At 39.9% G+C, this 18,697-nt stretch overlaps 1 protein-coding gene across 1 annotated transcript in view; it reads left to right on the top strand.

Moving 5' to 3' along the window:
* Positions 1-18,697, top strand: part of ptprt (protein tyrosine phosphatase receptor type T) — a 436,976-nt gene that overhangs the window by 337,389 nt on the left and 80,890 nt on the right. Inside the window, exons 23-24 of the mRNA XM_042510188.1 lie at positions 13,701-13,793; positions 15,886-15,995. Of these exons, the coding sequence (XP_042366122.1) occupies positions 13,701-13,793; positions 15,886-15,995 (203 nt within the window). The remainder of the gene's footprint in view (positions 1-13,700; positions 13,794-15,885; positions 15,996-18,697) is intronic.

The following is an 18,697-nucleotide window of genomic DNA, read 5'->3' as shown; positions in this document are numbered from 1 at the left end:
GTTTAATCCAAGTTGAGATGTACTGCTGATGCGTTTGAGATGCGTTTATCCCACCAAACACACTTCTTGAATACAAAATGACACCAGGAACTGAATCAGAGAAATGCCGATCCTAGCAATGCTGCTTTTAAGCATTTTATTAGTAGAATGTAAGCACATTTCATTAATTGTATTTGCTTTAATTATTTTTAGTCTGGCGCTACAATAGCCCAGACAGTTGACTAATTAAAAAGAGACTGCATTTAGTTGGTTTTCAGAATGCCCATAGGGTTAAAGAATAAACCACAAATGTTGGAAAGAAAAGGAAATAATTGAGGTTTTGTGAAAAACACAAATTATAAAAGAAAGAATAATTTTCATCTATTCATAGATCTTTTGTGTATATTATTTAAAAACGAGTTTCATTGCTTCCTACGCATTTTATACACACCGATCCTTTTTATATCAAACACTTTGATTCCTTTTGAGTTCAATATGTTAATTTAATCCGTGGCCTCCAAGGGTGGCCGCATTTAACCATTCAATAAACTGATAGAAAACATTTAATTTTTTTAAGTACGAATCCATCATTTAGACATGTTTTAATACCTTTCAGGACTTTGAAAATGGATAATGGTACCAGGAGCCTGAATGGTGCCAGCGAGGATCGTTTCTTAATAGCTGGAAGAGAGAGAGAGAGAGAGGGACAGAAAGAGGAGAAAGTTATTAAGACGACAGTGAAAGAGACATACAGATTGAGGGATCAAAGACGGGGAGAAGGAGCTTGGGTAAATCCAGTATGCAGTGCAGAGGGGGGTTTAGCTCTGTGTGTGTGTGTGTGTGTTTTTGAACCAGCTGTAAAGCTTTCTCCCTAGCTCAGGTGTTTTCTCAGCTATGGAAATGGGATTTCAAACACCCACACCCACACACACACACACACACACACACAAACACATACAAACTCTTTCCCACAAAATCCTGCAGACATAAGCACCCATAGTGAAGCCAGCACTCACACGCATAGTATAGCATACACAAGTATACAAATATATGCGAAAAAGAGACAAGGACACATCAGAAAGTTACAGATATGCACAGAAGTACACACACACATCCGTATGCACATACACTCGGCACAGTGTTAACATTGATGCGACGTAAATCCACTGGATCAGTGGAAAGCCACCGCAGCATAGCGTGCATTTCATGTGCAAACACGTTTTCCTCTAAAAATCAATTTCCCAGACACTGATGTATGTTAAAAGGTTACGCAACACTGTTCTCTGTCAGTTCACAAAGCAAGCGTCAGCCTTTTGTGCCCGGCCAAGGGCAGCACTTTGCCACTGTTAGCACAGAAGTCATGTTTTTCCATGGATAAGGAGCTTTTTGTGGTTAATTAGGTACACACAGTTGCACAAATACACTGACACAAACACGGAGCCATACAAAGGCCTCCCAGACGCTTAGGACCCAAGAACAAAACTCAAGAACTAGATCGGAAACTAGAATTGCACAATCCCGTTTGCCTTTTCAAAAGCATCCAAAAAACACAAAGATATGGCAAATTCGACTAGTAAAGGAGTAAAAAACAGCTGCTTTGGTTGAGACACAACTTATGTGCGACAGACTTCACACCTTGTTCACATCTTGTTCTTTGCGCTTTACTGCTGAAATGTTCAGATGATCGCAAGGATGCTGCAAAAGAAAAGTCCGAAGGTAAAGTGGATTATGTATGATCAGCTTTGGTGCTTAACCTTAATGAAACAACGAGGAAATAGGTCTGTGTCCTTATTCATTGCTGTTTTATAGACACCTGGAGAAAATGGCTACATTATTTATTATTTATTACTTTACATTTATTATACATAAGGTCTAGTTTTTAGAATTTAGCTGGATCTAGTGGTAGCGTTGCAGATTGCAACCAACTGTAGGCAGATGCAGAACAGACATGTTTGCTGGCTCTAAGTTGGTGTGTTCATGTGCAACTTTTTGGCCAAGACACAGCAACATGAGGCAGCGTAGCAGGGGCTTTTGTTGCCTCTAGTTCTTTGATGTTTGTTTAGTGTTTCTGAGCCTTAAACGTAACTGAAACACAACAATTCTTAGTTTCGGGTGATTTTTATAAATATTATATCCCAGTTCTGCCATATATGTTTCTAAATCTTATACAGTAGACCTTTAGACATCAATAAAATATTTCCGTCCTCAAATTAATTCTACAGATGTCTATGGAGAAAGAGTGGAGAAAGGAGGTTCAGGAGGCCAACATGAATACAGCATAATAAAAAGAGGAACATCCTTGATTCTTTTCAGAGCATTTTCTTTTTTCTTTTTTTTTCACTGAAGTAAAAGATTTAGTCCCCTGCCAGCAGACCTCAGTGATCCTTCTTAAATTTTTCTTTTTCTGTATATTTTTTAAGATGCAGCACGCCAAAAGTACTTTATCGACAATGGTGCCACTGCACAGTGGAAGTGGAAGATGGTCGGATGTCACCTCCTGCGTGGAGAGCTCATAATTTCTAACCACAGCCCCGCTTGTATCGGAAGTAGTTGTTTCACAGCATTACTGCAGGGCAATTATTTTCCCCAGTCTAGTTCAGCATAGCATTAGGCTGCATGTAAGGTGATTATGGCTAATGGTAGTCATTTTGTTTGGCCATAATGTGGCAGTGCTGGGTAATTGAAGGTGAGAGCAGGGTTGAGAGATAGCAGTTTTTAACCTTTATGTGCTCGGGGAAGATTGAGCCCTTGTGCACTTTTCCAGCCACTTCTTGACTGTCTGCTTACACAGTGTATATTCACATCGAGGGTCCCTCAGTAAAACTTCCTATAACACGTCTGACTGCCTCTTGGTCTGCCAGTCCAGTCTGTCCCAGGGCCCGTTTACACGGCAATGGTTTTTGCATGAAACGTTAAACTTTGTTGCAGTTTGGCCTTTCATTCACACGATGAAGGCGCTTTGAGGTCCTGAAATCGCAGACTTTTGAAACCGGGTTTCAGAGCTAATCTTTTGAAAATGCAACCCCATCTGTCGCCGTGTAAACTTGCAATGCGTGTGAGAACGGTGACATCACCACCGCACTTCCTGTGTGCGTGGTGATTTTCTATGTTGTGTTATTAAAAAGTTACAATACCAACTACTGGCCTCGCATACATACTGCAGTGTTTTCGGTTGTTTTTGCTGATACTTGTACACGAGGATCATTCTCACAGTGTTAACATATGAACGCAGATTTTTCTCGTTTTCAGTGGGGCCATTCTCGTCCAAACGTGGCCCTATTTGCATATACAGCAGCTTTTTCAGTTGGTCAACTTGGTCAAGTAATTATTAAGCTCCCTTTCCCAAAAGTTATGTCTATGTGGCTGCTACCAGTGGATGCTGTTGGTTGTTTAGTTTTAAAAGATACCACTGCCTTCATGCTGGTTAAAACAAAGGTTAGCACAGCCTCTGAAGGACAATAATGTTGGGCTGGCGGGAGGGGGCCAGTGGGGGGACCTGCTGTTTTAGCAGAGTGGCCATGCCCCCTCACCTTGGAGGCACCGCTGATTTTGGACACAGCCAAATAATGTGCCTGTGCACCGGAGGATTCCCCTCATATTTTACATCAAGACACCAGGGGCCAGATGCATAAACAATGAGTGCGCACAAAGACCATGCGTAGGCCTTTTCCCAAACAAAAACTGGTTTCTATAAAGGAGGAAGTAAGTGAGAATGTGCTCGCCTCACGCATTCTTCAGAGCAGGCGTACACACAGTTTTAGCTGAGATAGCTTTGAGTAATATGATGAGAGGGAGATTAAATGTAAGTTGAGAGACTGAAAACAGTGTTTTGAGGATGTTTACCAATTTCACCGAGTATGACGCTTTTTTTGCCACACAGTGTTCTGTAAAATGCCAATCAAACGCACATTATAGAGTTAATTTTAAATTATTTATCAGTGATTCATTTCATCATTTTTATTTACTTTAATTTTCCTGTTAATAATCGTTTAATTTTATCATGTGTAGCATTTTGTAAAGTCAGTTTCAACATGAGCGCTATGAATGAATCAGTGATTGTTGTGACGATTTCACCGTTACAACAATTTGCAGAAATGTGATGAATTAGTTTTTCGAACTAATTTTCGAATCCACAGCCATGCGTGGCACAAAGTGTCAATATGCAAATGAATGTTTAACGGCATTTCTACGTCCATTTATGGTGAACTGTGGGTGTGGGAATGAGGCCTGCGTCTGTACACCACAATGATTGAGATTTTTAAACAGAATCAGCCATAGGCACTGCTTTATAAATAAACAAAACGCACATTTCTGCCTCTCTGCGTACACACAATTTTAGTCGAGTCTTATGCATCTGGCCCCAGTTGTTTAGAACAGCAAGTGTAAAATATTAATAATTAAATAAAATATAAGCTTGAATCCCTTTTATGTTTTAGTTGACTTTTCACAGGAGCAAAACAGACATTCATTGGTATAGAAATATTGCATATTATTACTTTAATCCCTCACGTCTCTGTTAATTCTCTTCATGCATCAGGCAGCAGCCGCCTTTACTAACAAACTGAGCAGCTGGAGGCAAACAGTGCTTCCCTGCCCAACGGGGATATGAAGTTAATCCTACTTTCTCAGCAAAGAGAAATAGATAAATAAGTCCACCAGTCTCTTTCTCTTTCTGGTCCTAACTTGCGAGATAAGACTCAATTTTTAGTTAAATAAGAAACTCTCCTGTGAAGCAGATTTGTCGGTCTGCTGTGGTGACTTCACAGATCACTGTGTCGGTAACTCACACGCAGACAGCCACCTACACACACTCGGATACCTCTGTTCTACACTGGTGCCTGGAAGTTTCAAGGGAAGTGGCTTTGCATACACACATGTAGGCATTACACGTGCACGCAGACAGCAGCACACACACACACACACACACACACACACACACACATACATACACTCTGGGCTGGACTTTGTGAGTCAGTGTTTTCTGTCCTCATGTCAGAAGAAGGGAGGTGAAATGAGGTAAGCGGCTGGGTTACTGTCTAGACCACTTGATCCCAGTGACCTGCCGTCCAGATATATATTCTGCTGCCTCTCTGTCTCCTCCTCCATTTATCACTCCTTTATTCTGCTGCTCTATCGCTTTCTTCCTCCGGTTTGCCTTCGCCTTGGCCATCCTTTGTGTCTTGTCTTTCATTTAATCTGTCCTCTCTTTCAGCTCTCTACATTTAAATTCAGTTTTCAAATCACGTAAGCTGAATTCACAAACAAATTCAGCACACTGCCAAGTAATTACGCACATGATGTTTATCTTAGTGGTCCATCAGAGAACTTTTTCTCTTTGTTTCACAAACCCAATTTATTTCTGCTTAGTTCTTTCCTCGTTTTTGTCTCTCTCACTCACCCTTTGCTATTACCCTCCTCTTCCACTTTAAGTGACATCCTCACATCCTCCCTTTTTGTTCCTGGTAGTTGCCCCAACCCTCCTCATCTTTGATAAAATCTGGAAAAAAGGCGTTTCATTAAAAAAAAAAGAAAAAAAAGAAAAGCACCTACTGCCTTAAGGTACTTCAAGTTGAAGTTCTCAGAAGCAGCTGTTGGCAATGAGAATGTGAGGCCCTCAGGCTCTTCCAAAAATGCTCATTAAATATTGATAAAAAACAAAAGAGGAAAGACAAAATCTGAATCCAGGACATAAAATAGCACAGGTTAAAATAAAGGGCTAAAATACGGAATAAGCATAACTAAAAGATAAATTAAGTAGTATAAATTGCTTGCACTACAGGCTGTACTTCCGCATTGTTGTGTCGCCTGCCAACCTTGCCGCCGCCACCACAAAGTCAAAGAGTATACAGCTGATCAAGAGCATTGCCCTTTTCTCCCTTAACATGTTTTCAGAAACATATTTGAGTGCCTCGTTTTGCTGTAATGTTGAGAGTTCGTGAACAGGAAGTGGGCATCAAACTTTCCTGCACATTGAATATGGTGGCCAAAAAACTGGGATCAAACTGTAAAACTAAGCAGTGCTGATCAAATATGAACCAAGATTCTGTCACTGACTTGCATATTTCTCACTTAAAATGTTTTCATAATATTTTTTTTCTGTCTACATCTTCATCATCTTGTTTCTCTTCTCTGGACAGTAGCTCAGCTACTCTTGTATTTTTCAACCTATGCCAGCGGCTCACTGGTCCACTACAGATGGTAATATGTTTCAAATATCAGAGCGATTTTTCATCCATACCCGAAGAGAATTACAACGGCCCGGCTCTGCGGCAATAAAATGAAGTTGAACCCGACCCTGTGCTTCAGAAAAAGGCAGAGAGAAAAAGATGAACTTAACAGTCACAGCTTTAACAAAAACAACAACAAAACTGTTGCTGTCTAGATTTCTGTCTTTAAGCAGCACCAGTGCATCCAGCACTTAACCTTTAATGTTTAAAGGCTTGCAGAGAAAGTTATTTGCATTGTAAGACATTTAAATTTAGAGAGACAACAGTACAACAGACAGTTTCCTCAATATAGATGGACATTTTTTGATGTTGCGGAGGCCAGTTGTGGGAATGCAATGTTTTGATTTACTCAGATACCAGAGTTGACAAGCGTATGTTAGTATTTTTCACTGTCGCATATTAACCTCAAAGTCATAAGTGTCTTTTCTTGGTTAAACCAAATACAGCATATTTGATTGTAACCGTTTTTTATCGATGTCGATTGTGTGTTATTGTGTGTGTGTGCGCGTGTGTGCATGTGTGTGCGTGTGTGCGTGGGCGGATGCATACTGTAATGAATACAATTATTGTATGGAGATGATGTCTTCCTCTGTAAGGACAGACATTCAGTTGCTACTGTAATGAAGTAATTTTTTCAGTATGATTGGGTTTAACAGTAATTGCCAGCTGGTATCAAGATTGTCAGCAGATTATATTGAATTATGCAATGGCTACAAAAAATATACAAATCTAATTGGTTGGCAGCTGTCCTTCTAAATCGTATCAAATTATATATTCAGCATAGTTCTACTCAGCAACTTAACTATGTTATTTTTGTATACCGAGACAATGGATGTCACTTGTTAACCGTTTAACTGTAGAGAATATTTTTGACGGCTTACACATTTTGGTCTTCTGGATAATTCTGATACTCACTATATTCTTGTACTGCACGTGACCCCAATCTGGTGGGAGCCAGCTAGCTAGAGTTGGTGCTCATTCAGCAATTTCTGTAAATAACGCCATCCCAACCCAACAGTGTCGCCGTGGAAATGTGCCCACCGTCCCACATGTAAGGGGCTTGCCTTTCCATTATCACTCACATATCACGCTTATGTTGCTGGCGTTTGGGAATAACGATGGCTAGTGTGATGGCTGCAATAGAAACAAAGCTGCTTATGTTTTGAACATCCATCGCCATGCTTCTTGAAATGTTATTGCTAGGAGAGGTCGCAGATCATCGCTCAGTGGAAACTCAGTCATCTTGCAATTATGTTTTATCAACATTTTGAAAATATCACTCACGTTTTGTGCAGGTCTGTAATGGAAACCTGCCTAGTGATACTAAACTTATAGGTTGCATGGTGGCTCCCCTAACCATTTTCTAAATTACATTAAGAAATGTCCTAAAATCTTAGAAACATCTTAAAATACTATAAATTGCATTAAAATCCTAGAACCTTGAATGGGGCTGCTGCAACTGGCCTCTGGCCCCCTTTCAATTTGCAAAAGTGGCCCCCAAGCAAAACAAGTTGAGTATCCCTGCTGGAGGGGATCTCTGTAATCAGGTAAAGATGGTTAAACACAGACAGACACGCCGGTTATGACAGAGGAGTTAAGGGTTAACACAGTGATACTCTGAGTCCAAGTCATCCATAACTGAGTCTTAATAAAGCCACAGGATGGGAGGAGGGAACTTTATATAGCACACTGCCAAGCATGAAGGACTGCATTAACATACACACTCACTGACAGCGTAAACGGCCTTCACACACACACACACACACACACACACACACACACACAGACACATGCACGCACGCACGCACGCACAAATGCATGCACACACACGCACACACACACACACAAAACTTCCAACACACACTTCTCTGTCTCAATCAATGCATCTCTCCTGTCAAACACACACTACCCACACACAGTCAGCGTGCTCCATATGTCTCTTTGTCTCATACACACACACACATACACATACACAAATGCACCCTTGTGACTATGGGGTCAATAAATCTCCCCATTAGCATTGAGATGTCTTCATTGTGTCAGTGTTGTGGAGCTGCTGCTATGACTCCATTTCATGCCTGGCTTAATGCATATTTGACCTTGCTGTGACACACACACACACACACACACACCTATACACAGAATGCCACATACTGAAAGGCAGGCATGCAAATGCACACACTTGTATTAGTGTACGTGAGCACGTACACATCCATGTACATTATACATAAATGAACTTACACATTCAAACACACACACACACACACACACACACACACACACACACACGCACACCTGCGACCTTGGAGGCAGAAGCCAGGAGTCCTGGAAGTCTCTGAGACAAAAGAAGTGCCGTTGAAATGTGCATGTGTGTGTTTGTGTGTGTGTGGGCTGTATGTGAGCTCCCTATTTGTGAGTCTTTTTAATGTATTGTGTATTTTTGTTTAGCAGTGTTTATTGTGGCAGAGGGCCATATCCAGTAACTAACTCTAGTTCCTCTAAAATACAGTACAACTGCATTTGGTAACTTTTATATATTTGTTTAACCCTTTGAAACCTGGTTTGACATCACTATTCTTCACTGTGCTTCATTCAGCTGGTTTGCTTTCTTTTGAAAACAGTAAAAGGGGCAACTCAGCAAGAAATGTTTAACACTTTGCAAGTAATTTGGTAGATTTGGAAAATTATTTTGTATGTCCAAAAATCTATACTTTGAATTACTATAATAATATATGTATTTATTTATTATTATATTTATTTCAAGCACTTTTTTTTCTCATTTTTCCTTTTTTTTTTTTTTTTTTTTTTTCGGGGAATGGTTATATATTTTGGGTCATTTTTTAATCAAGTTGCTAGTTGCCTTTTTCCCGTGTTTAAAAAAAATCAAGCTGATTTGCTCAGCTTTCAAAGGGTTTAAGAAAAAAATACTTTTGTCATATTGGCTGAAACTGGCAGCTTGGTGGTGCAGTTTAAGCAAATATGACAAAAAGTAAGTTTTACAAAAGTTACCAGCTGTAGTTTTAATTATATCTAGAGAGAGAGAGAAGTAAGTAAAAAGATAACAGGCACTAAAAGAGGAAGCAATTAAAAGAGAGAAAACATTTTGCCAGCCAGATAATACAGTGAATTCATTTGTTTTCCCAGCAATATGTGGTCCTGGCATCTAAAGCATTCAAATATTTATGGAAGTGTTTTGTAAATCTTTGTTAAGGAGGAGAAGAGAATATGTATGTTCTTGGCTAAAAATAAAAAAAAAAGGTGCTGACTTTAAACACAGGACAAACATGTAGACTAGTGTTTGACAAAGCAAAGCAGTAGTAGGAGATAAAGTTGATTTTATCGGTTACAAAGGAGGGCATAGAAAGACAGGATGAGAGGACTGGATACAGATTTATGGGATAAGATGCAGCCTTGGAATAAATTCTCAGTGGAACTATTTTACAAACACAGTGTGAAGGGAAAGTGTGAAGAACAGCCCGGTTCTGTTTCAGTGAGCAGACACTTTGTGTTTGTCCTGACCTCTCCTCACCGCTCCTTTTCTCTTCTACTCTTTACTCCTGTTTCTCTTACACCTTTCCCCTCTCATCTGTCTCCTGTCCCATTTCTCTTCTAAACTGCAGCCCTTTGTGCACAAAGATTGTGTAATACAGCCACTATGGCGTCCCTTTCTAACACCGCCTTGGCTTATTTATACAAAACCAATCAGCACTGGCATCATGCAGCTCCAGTGTTTTATTTTAGGAGCAGGTTCTCATCCAAAGTGGACCTCAGTGTGTACATATTACGCATGAGGTATACTTCTGCGTCTGCTGGTGACGTTCCAGGACACTGTGACCAATGTCAAATGTCAACAAAAGCCAGTGGTTAGGCTTAGGTAACAAGTAAGGGTGGTTAGATTTGGGAGGTTAAAATTACGTAGGTTAGGTTTAGGCATGTAGACTTGAGGTTAGATTTAGGAAGATTAAGTTACGTAATTTAGGTATCAAGAGTAAAGTTAAGTAGTTCAGGTTTAGTAAGGCAAAATCACATACGCTGGGCATCCTCATGCTCTGTACTAAATGTAGAATTACGTGCTCAACGTAAAGTTATGATATTTTGGTCTTAGGCAAGTAAAGTTATTTTTGGTAAGTTTAGAGACATGGTTGGGCCTAGTCACGTTACATACTCAGTGAAAAGTTACGTTATTTATGTGTAGGCAATTGAAGTTACGTAGTTTAGGTTTAGGTCAGTACATTTTTGTAGTTTATGTTTAGGCAAAGTCGTGTAGGTTAGGGTTAGAAAAAAAACATGATGGTTTGGTTCTACATTCATTCGGAGAGTGAACACCAGGCTTCCAGGTGAAAGTCCGGGGGCTTGTTGGACTTTTGAGCTCCTTATTTTCTGTCCTTACCGGCAGTGTTTCAACCAGTCGTAGTCCAGCGGTGTATTATGCGTTTGCAACAGGTGCCGCCCAGCCAATTAGGAACTGGCACTTCTAGTCTGTGCATCACACTGCTGCACCAGGTACCATAAGGCTGACCAGCAGCATATTAAACACCGCAAAAGGTTCAGTGCGGTTGCATTACAAACTGATGGCGAATCATGTCACTGCAAAAGGTGGCTTTTGACGTCGGTGTCTGACATCAAATTCACTGAAAAAGCATTACTTAATGGGAACAGGCTGGATTTTAGATAGCATGCTGGCATTGTGGAAGCTAAAGCAGCGTAATGGACATGACTTTCAACACAACAGAAGGGCAAAGTGGCATGACATGACAACAACAATCATTTATTGTCCGGTTTGTATGGCGGCTAATCACATCATCTGCTTGGAGGGTAAAGAAGTCCCAAATCTCATTGTTTTCCCAGTTTGTGGACATTTTCATTTGCCTTTCTTTGCTTTTGAAGTAGCTGATAACTGCTGCAAGCTGCTTTTTAAATTTGCTGGATTGCACGCATAACAAGCCGTCAAAACGTCACAACCATCCCATCCTCCAAGCTACCCCTTTTACACAGACGTTGATTTGGTGGCGTTACCGTGTCTGTTGCCAGCTTAAAGGCGAGGAAACTCTGCCACCCCCCACCCCCCCCAATTCAGCAATTGTGCCTTTTATACAAGACGGCGAGGCGACATAATGCCACAATATTCCCACTTTGAACAGGCAGCTTAACTTAGGAACTAACTAAGGAACTTTTTTTCCTTCCTCCTCTGCCACTATCTCTTTCCTGTTTTCATTACTTTATCATCTTTTTCAATGTCTCAGTGCATCCTCTCTTTACCCCCCAACCCCCACCTCTTCTCCACTCCTTCCTTTATTTTGCACTTCCTCTGATTTCTCTTTCTTGTCTCCCATTTGTTCTCTTCAGGTCTCTCTCTTGTCCTCTCTTCCCTTTTATCCACTTCTCTCCTTTCATCTCACTTCTACTCATTCTGACTTTTACTCTTTAATCAATTCCTCTCCTCATACAAGTTGTCACCTATTTTGAATCACTCAGTGTGAGCCCAGCAGATAGATCTACTTGGATGTTTTTCATCCCCTCTTTCCTTACTGTTTTGCACACACACACACACACACACACACACACACACACACACACACACACAGAAGTAGGAGCTGCAGTGACCTGTGTGGCCGGCTCATTCTTCATTCGTTTAGGGAAGCCAGTGTTTAGATTGGCTTACGGAGGAGCCACTTAAGGCCACTAATGAATCCACAGCCGTCATTAACATGCAAATAGCTCCATTAAGAAAACATAGAGTCATGCAGTTTAATATTACAACCTCTTTTCCTTCACACACACACACACATACACACACATACTCTCTCTCACTTCAGTGAGTCTGGCCTGGCTGGTTGTCAGAGGCCATATTGCCACGGCACTGAACAAAATGGCGTTTTATTTATCGAAGCCACAAAGAGAAGATTAAAACAAAACTTTTTGGAGTTTTATAACTCTCATAATATAAAACTTGAAATAGGCTTCCTACAACTATTGAAAAGCTAATTTATTTCCTTTTCTACCCACTGTGTTCATGCTCTTTTTTCTTAGTTTATTTTTTTCTTTTCTTCCCCATTGCCGCTCTCTCTGTACTAGTAGACCTTTTAACAGATGTCACGCCCTTTCATTTCTACATAGCATCAAACAACAGGGGCATCAAACCACTCCAGTGTGTGATTATAGATAGCATGCTGGCATCGCAGAAACAAAAGCGGCATGCAGGTGTGACCTTTTAGCTAACACAACAGTGTTGACCTCCAATGTGACATATAACATACACGTTGGCTGTGCTTTATAAACAATAACGAAGGCATCAACATCGCAGTAACAATCATTTTCCATCCTTGTTATATGGCGACAAGGTTGTACCTTTTATCTAGAATAGTGAGGCAGCATAACTGTCTAAAATATCCGCCTTGAACAGGTACTCAACTTGCTCTGCTTGGGGGCAACTTCTGAAAACTTCTGAAAATGACAAGAGCCCAGGAGACAGCTGTAGCAGCCTTATACATGTTTCTGGGATTTGAGGACATTTCTGTGATTTAAGTACATTTTGGGATTTTAGGACATTTGTGGATTTTAAAATGTTTCTAGGACTGTAGGATCTTTGTAGGACTTTTCTAAAATTTTAGGACATTTTTAGATTTCAGGAAGTTTCTTGGATTTTAGGACATTTCTAGGACTTTAGGACGTCTGTGGTTTGTAGGATATTTTTGAAATTTTAGGACATTTTTTGGATCTTAGGACCTCTTTTGGGGGTGCTGGGGACACTCTATTTTGATGTTTCTTTATGCACCCTGGCACCTTATGTATAGTGTGATTCATGTGTGTATTTTTATTTTGTATTAAAAAATTGTTGTGGGGCCATTTGGCACACTATCTGTGGCCAGATTTCACCCGCGGGCTGTAAGTTGAGAATGATGTGGCTAATGCGTTCCCATTGACCTGCTTTCGTAAGCACATTTGCCCAAATAGAATTTCTGTTTTAATTTCTTGGCTGAGGTACCAAAAGTGACCACTAAAGAGAGGATAAATAATGGAATGAAAGAAAGTCATCATATTTGGACCTTCCTCTGCTGCTCTTTTTACAGAGAGTGGATGCAGCATGTTTGTTGCTGTCATCCACTTTTACGAGCTTCCTCTGGGTCTTCTGGCACAGCTCTTGACAAGTGACATTCCTTCATCAGTCCCTCCGTCCCCTGAACCCTCCATCTCTCCCTCCATCTGTCCCGACTAATAGAGCCCATACACTTATCCAATCAATCTGTCCATGCCTTAATTGGAGGAGAGATATTCCAATTAACTGTCCTGACGTCATGGCCACCAATCAGGGCTCAGGGCGTTAAGTGACTCATTTAAGTCACCACTTCATCAGCGACCAGTCTCCTCTCACCTGGAGTGTGTCCGTGCTGTGCACAGAGCGTGCGTGTCTGGGAGGGTAGGGGTTTGTCATAGAGAGGAGAGTCTGTCGTCATGGTAACATAGTCCTCTCTCTCTTTCTCTTTCTGTTAACAGACAGCAGCCAGCCGTCCCTCGCCCAGCCCTCTCTGACCCTGCAGAGTTTCCCCTACGGAGGCTGCGAGTCCGTGGAGCTCTCCTACCAGAGCGGTATGTGCACACAACTTGGGAAGTTAGCGTTAGATATTTCGTTAGTTTGTGAATTTGTCGGTCATTCGCCCAGTTAGGTAGTTAGTTGTGTATATATGTTTGTGTTTGTGTAAGTTATGTGTTTGGTCAGTTTGCTAGCCAGCCATCCAGTTTGTTAGTTAGCTGGCTCGGTGAGTAGTCAGTTAGTTGGTCAGTGACTTATTTGATTAACGTCAGCTAATTAATATTTAGCCAATACGCCAGTTAGTTAACCACATAACTACCTGGCTAACTAATGTGGTGTTTAACTGACGTATAACTGGTATGTATTGGCTAACTAATTAATTAGTTAACCATCTAACCAATTAAGTAAATCACTTCTCTAGCTAGCGAATAAACCGGATTACTGACTGGCTAACTGACCAACCACATAACTAAGTGGCTAACTAACATTGTATTTAACTAATTACGTATGCATTAGCTAATTGATTTATTAACTCACCAACAACGAACAAACTGACTGACTGACTGTTTACCTGACTAGCTAGCTAGCAAGTCATCCAGTTAGTTAGTTAGTTAGTTAGCTAAATAGTCAGTCAGTTGGTCAGTTATGTCATTAGTCAGTTAGCAAGCCACTCATCCAGTTTATCAGTTATTTAGCTAATGTTAACAAAGGGTTAGTTAGTTATCTAATTAATTATTTCACCAAATAACTAACTGACCAATTGACTGACTATTTGGCTTGCTAAGTAGTTGACAAACTGAATGACTGGCTAGCTCGCTAGTCAGGGAAACAGTTAGTTAGTTAGTTAGTTAGTTAGTTAGTCAGTCACTTTGTTGTATGAGTAGTTAGTTAGCCAGTTAACATAATTTATGTGGTAAGTTAGCCAGTGATCCAGTTTGTCAGTTAGCTTCCTAACGTTAGCCACCCTCTATAACAGTAAGTTAGCTCACAAGCCATTTAGAAAGTTATAATCAGTTAGTTATTTAGTTGTTTTATTAGTTAGCCTGTCAATTAGTCAGCAGTTCTGGAAGTTAGCTATTTTGTCAGACAAGTGGTTTTTTGGTCAGTCAGTTTTCCCCTTAATCAGTCAGTCAGGTCGTTGCAGCTAATTCGGCCTCATGTCAAGACGTCTAAACACGGAGCTGAAGTCGCTTATTTTGTGTTGAAAGGTGAGAATAACTCACAAGTGAAAGCAGTTCACCTCAGTGTAACTGCAGGGTTTGGACTAGAGAGAGTATCAGGAGTGTGGCTCTTGCTGAGCAACTGTGTTTCTGATACACATTCAAGCTATTATCATGACATTAATTAAAAAGGAAAGTAGCCTGGAGGGACGTATCAGCTGCACCAGAGTGATCAAGTGAGTATTTTAGGCTGCGGAGGTCATAACGCTGTCAGTTTGTTTCTGGTTTCCCAGACTGCAGCAACATCAGGGCTTATAGCACAGGCTGATTATGCTGAAGGATTCGATGTCAAGCAAAGAAACTAAAACACACACCTTTAAATACTTTATATACTCAGGTTGCCAGTTGGTTGTTTGATTACCCAGGTAGTTATATTAACAAAAAATAATACACCATTAAAAATGCACAAATGTACAATACACAAGATACAATAGTGCAAACATGCAGTTAGGAGCAATGAATAATATACATAATAATAAAGAGCACATCTTAGAAACTAGCAGTTTTCCCTAATGTTTAAATAATCAGACAGCAAGTGAATTATGCTGAGAAAAAGTCTAATTTGTCACTTAGTTATTTATTTGATTATTTCAGTCAATATACTGCATTATCAGATGCTTGGAACAAGTCAGACTTATACACTTAGCGTATCAGTTAGTAACTTAAAAGCAATAAGATTGAATTAGTTATGCACTTACTTACATTTACTTTGCTATTTTAGTTGGTTTAATGATTGAGCATAAGTTTGCAATTTGGCAGAGCAGAAAATTCACAGCCTGAGCACTGATTAGAGCTGCAATTGAGTATGATAATTTGAAAGATTGATCCATCCATCCACCCACGCTCCCTCCCACATACTTACTGTATCTATTTCCTTGTTTATATATTAATTTCTTTCTGTCTCTATAAAATGTTTCTGTTCCTGCAGGTCAGTTCCAGGCAGGCCAGTTTCAGCCCGCTATTCGAGTCGCAGATCTCCTCCAACACATCACCCAGATGAAATGTGGACAGGGCTATGGTTTCAAGGAGGAATATGAGGTGAGTAGACATGCACATCTACACACACACACACACACGAAGATGCTTATAATGAGGCCAAAGATTAAAAAGGCATCAATCTTCAGATTGACAACATAACAAGCAGCTATTAGTAAGAAGGTCAAAGGTCTGCAGCTTCAGCATCCAGATAATAGGTGTTATAAATTGTTTGTGAACCCCCAAATGTATAATTATAACTGCTATAAGGTAGTAGGTCAGAGAGAGAAGGATTTACTTGTCTCTGTGGACAAGTGTCTCTGTTGCTCTTGTGGATCCTTTAAATCTCTAAAGGTATTGAATTTATTTATCTAAAAATGAGGCCCTCATTTGTTTTAAAATGCCATAAAAATGCTAACACATGGGAAGGATTTTTTTTTTTTGACATATCGCAGATCAGAATTGGGCATCAAACAATTCCCACAAATTAAGGTTGACATTGTACCCTGGACTTAATGAGGAGGTGCAAATTCAACAAAAATGAGCTTTTATCCTAGATTTCCCAGCATGGCTGAAACTGGCAGAAGTTAGTGCATATGAAGCTCAGTACAGTTTATGCAAAAAGTTTCTCAAACTCAGCAGAATGAGAATCAAAGCAACAGCAAAGGCCAGTTCTGTTCCACCGCTGTCTCCACCACGAGACAAAAAAGTAATGTTTTTTGTTAAAATAAACATTTGGGCAAAATAGTCCCTAACTCCAAGTAGGCAGAATTGTTGTTGGCACTATTATTTTTTTTTTTTTTACTTTAGTATTGGTCACTGTAAATTGCTCTTAAATTTAAGACTTTGAAACCTAAGCAAAATGGCTTGGTTTCTTTCAAACATATGGGAGGAAGGCGACGAGCAACTAAACAAATATGGCTGAAAAATTAGCAAAAAGTTACAAGAAAATTACCTGACAATAATCCGTAAAAAAGAAAAATAAACAAGAAAATCACCTTAAAAAAGTGCTTAATAATATATAACTATATAGTTAATAAATGATAAGAAGAAATAGAAATGCAGTTTTCTGGACATTTTCCTCTTTTGTGATAAAGACAGGCAGTTTTCTCTCACCTCTTGGTAAGGTAGAAGGTAGATTTATTAGTTATTTTGGTAAGTGCATCATGGGATATGCTTCAGCTGCCCCTACGACCCTGAATTAGAAGTCCTCAGATACATGGGAACAGTCAAAAAAGTTGAAAGCAGTTTGGACTGAAGATGTATTTTAATTAAAACAATCCTTATCGAACAATTAACATGGCCTTCAGTGTATGCTGGTTAAATCTGAAAGATGAGTCACAAATCAGTCATTTGCATGAGAAAATATTTAAGAATAAAATATTATTTATAAGTTTTTGTAGAGTAATGTTAAAGCATTTCATGGGGTGCAGATTATTAGCTTTCAGTTTACGATTAACTCAATTATTTTTAAAAAAATACAAAATAAATAAATAAATAAATGGTGTTTGCATCTCAAGCTTAGTAATAAGATTTGTTTATTTTGCAAAAGCCGCATTCGTATTTCCTCCCCTTCGCTGTTGTTGCTCTCCAGTTACGCTCTGTGTGTGTGTGTGTGCGCGCGTGCGCGTATTTGTGTGTAGATGGGAGAGATTGTGTGATTGGATTTGGTTTCATGAGGACGGAAGACTCTTATCAATTATTAACTCTTCACCTCATGAATATTGATGATCAGAAAAGCAAACAGGCAGACAGTAAAACAAACTTTGTGTTCTCTGTGCTTCCTCTCTTACTTTCTGTGTTTCTCTGTGTCTTTCTTTGTGTATTTCTTTTTCTTTCACTAATATCATTACCAGTTATGTACTTTTTCTTTCTCCTTCAGTGTCTTTTCTCCCATTTTTTCCCCATTTGTTTCTTCTAGTTCATCATTTCTTCTCCCCTGCTCTCTCTTTTCCTCTCTCTCTCTTCTCTCTGCTTAAATCTTTCTTTTATTTTATCTACGTCATGTTTAACTCTATTTCTTGCTCTCTCCTTTTCCGTTCTCTTTTTCTTTTTTGTTCATCCCGTCACAGGTATCTGCCATTTTCAGTCTTCCTTTATTACTTTCTCCCACTCCTTTCTCTCTCATGCTTTTTTAACTTTGTCCTCCCATCTGTGGCCGTGCTGACTGTTTAGAGCACGGTTTATCATAAACAGACATTTTTATAATCATTCTTTGTCATGGCTGCTCTTCCGTTCTAAATCCTCCTTCCTCTACCTCGCTCTCATTCATTTATCCCCATACCAAACCCGCCCCCCTCTCCGTCGTCACTTCATTCTTTCTTCATCTGCTTTGTCTCCGCTGCTGAAAATGAATCTCTGCAAAGACACGGGAAGAGTCCTTTTCCCTCCGACTCTCAAAAAGAATGAATATTTTCTATTACCAACTCTGCATGCGTGTTGAAAATTGTCCCTCCGTGATGCCGTACGTTATATTTTCATTTGCTTCCTGTCATTTTGGTTTATACCCACTGATTCGTTTCAGCGGAGAGCAAATGTGATTTATTCTCTCCGGTGTGTGTGTGTGTATGTGTGTGTGTGTGTGTGTGTGTGTGTGTGTGTGTGTGTGTGTGTGAGAGAGAGAGAGAGAGAGAGAGAGAGAGTGGAGCTTTATTATATCGTGCTGGTAGCTGCCACCTGTCGCTAACAGCTAATAGAGAAAGAAATATACTGAAGTAGACAAAAACACAAACACACATTTTACAAACAGTACAAATACTCTCAGG

The sequence above is a fragment of the Plectropomus leopardus genome, chromosome 2 (assembly GCF_008729295.1).
Source record: "Plectropomus leopardus isolate mb chromosome 2, YSFRI_Pleo_2.0, whole genome shotgun sequence".
In the NCBI taxonomy this organism is placed as follows: Eukaryota; Metazoa; Chordata; class Actinopteri; order Perciformes; family Serranidae; genus Plectropomus; species Plectropomus leopardus.
The sequence above is the reverse complement of the archived record's forward strand: the minus strand, read 5'-3'. Positions and strand labels throughout refer to the sequence as shown.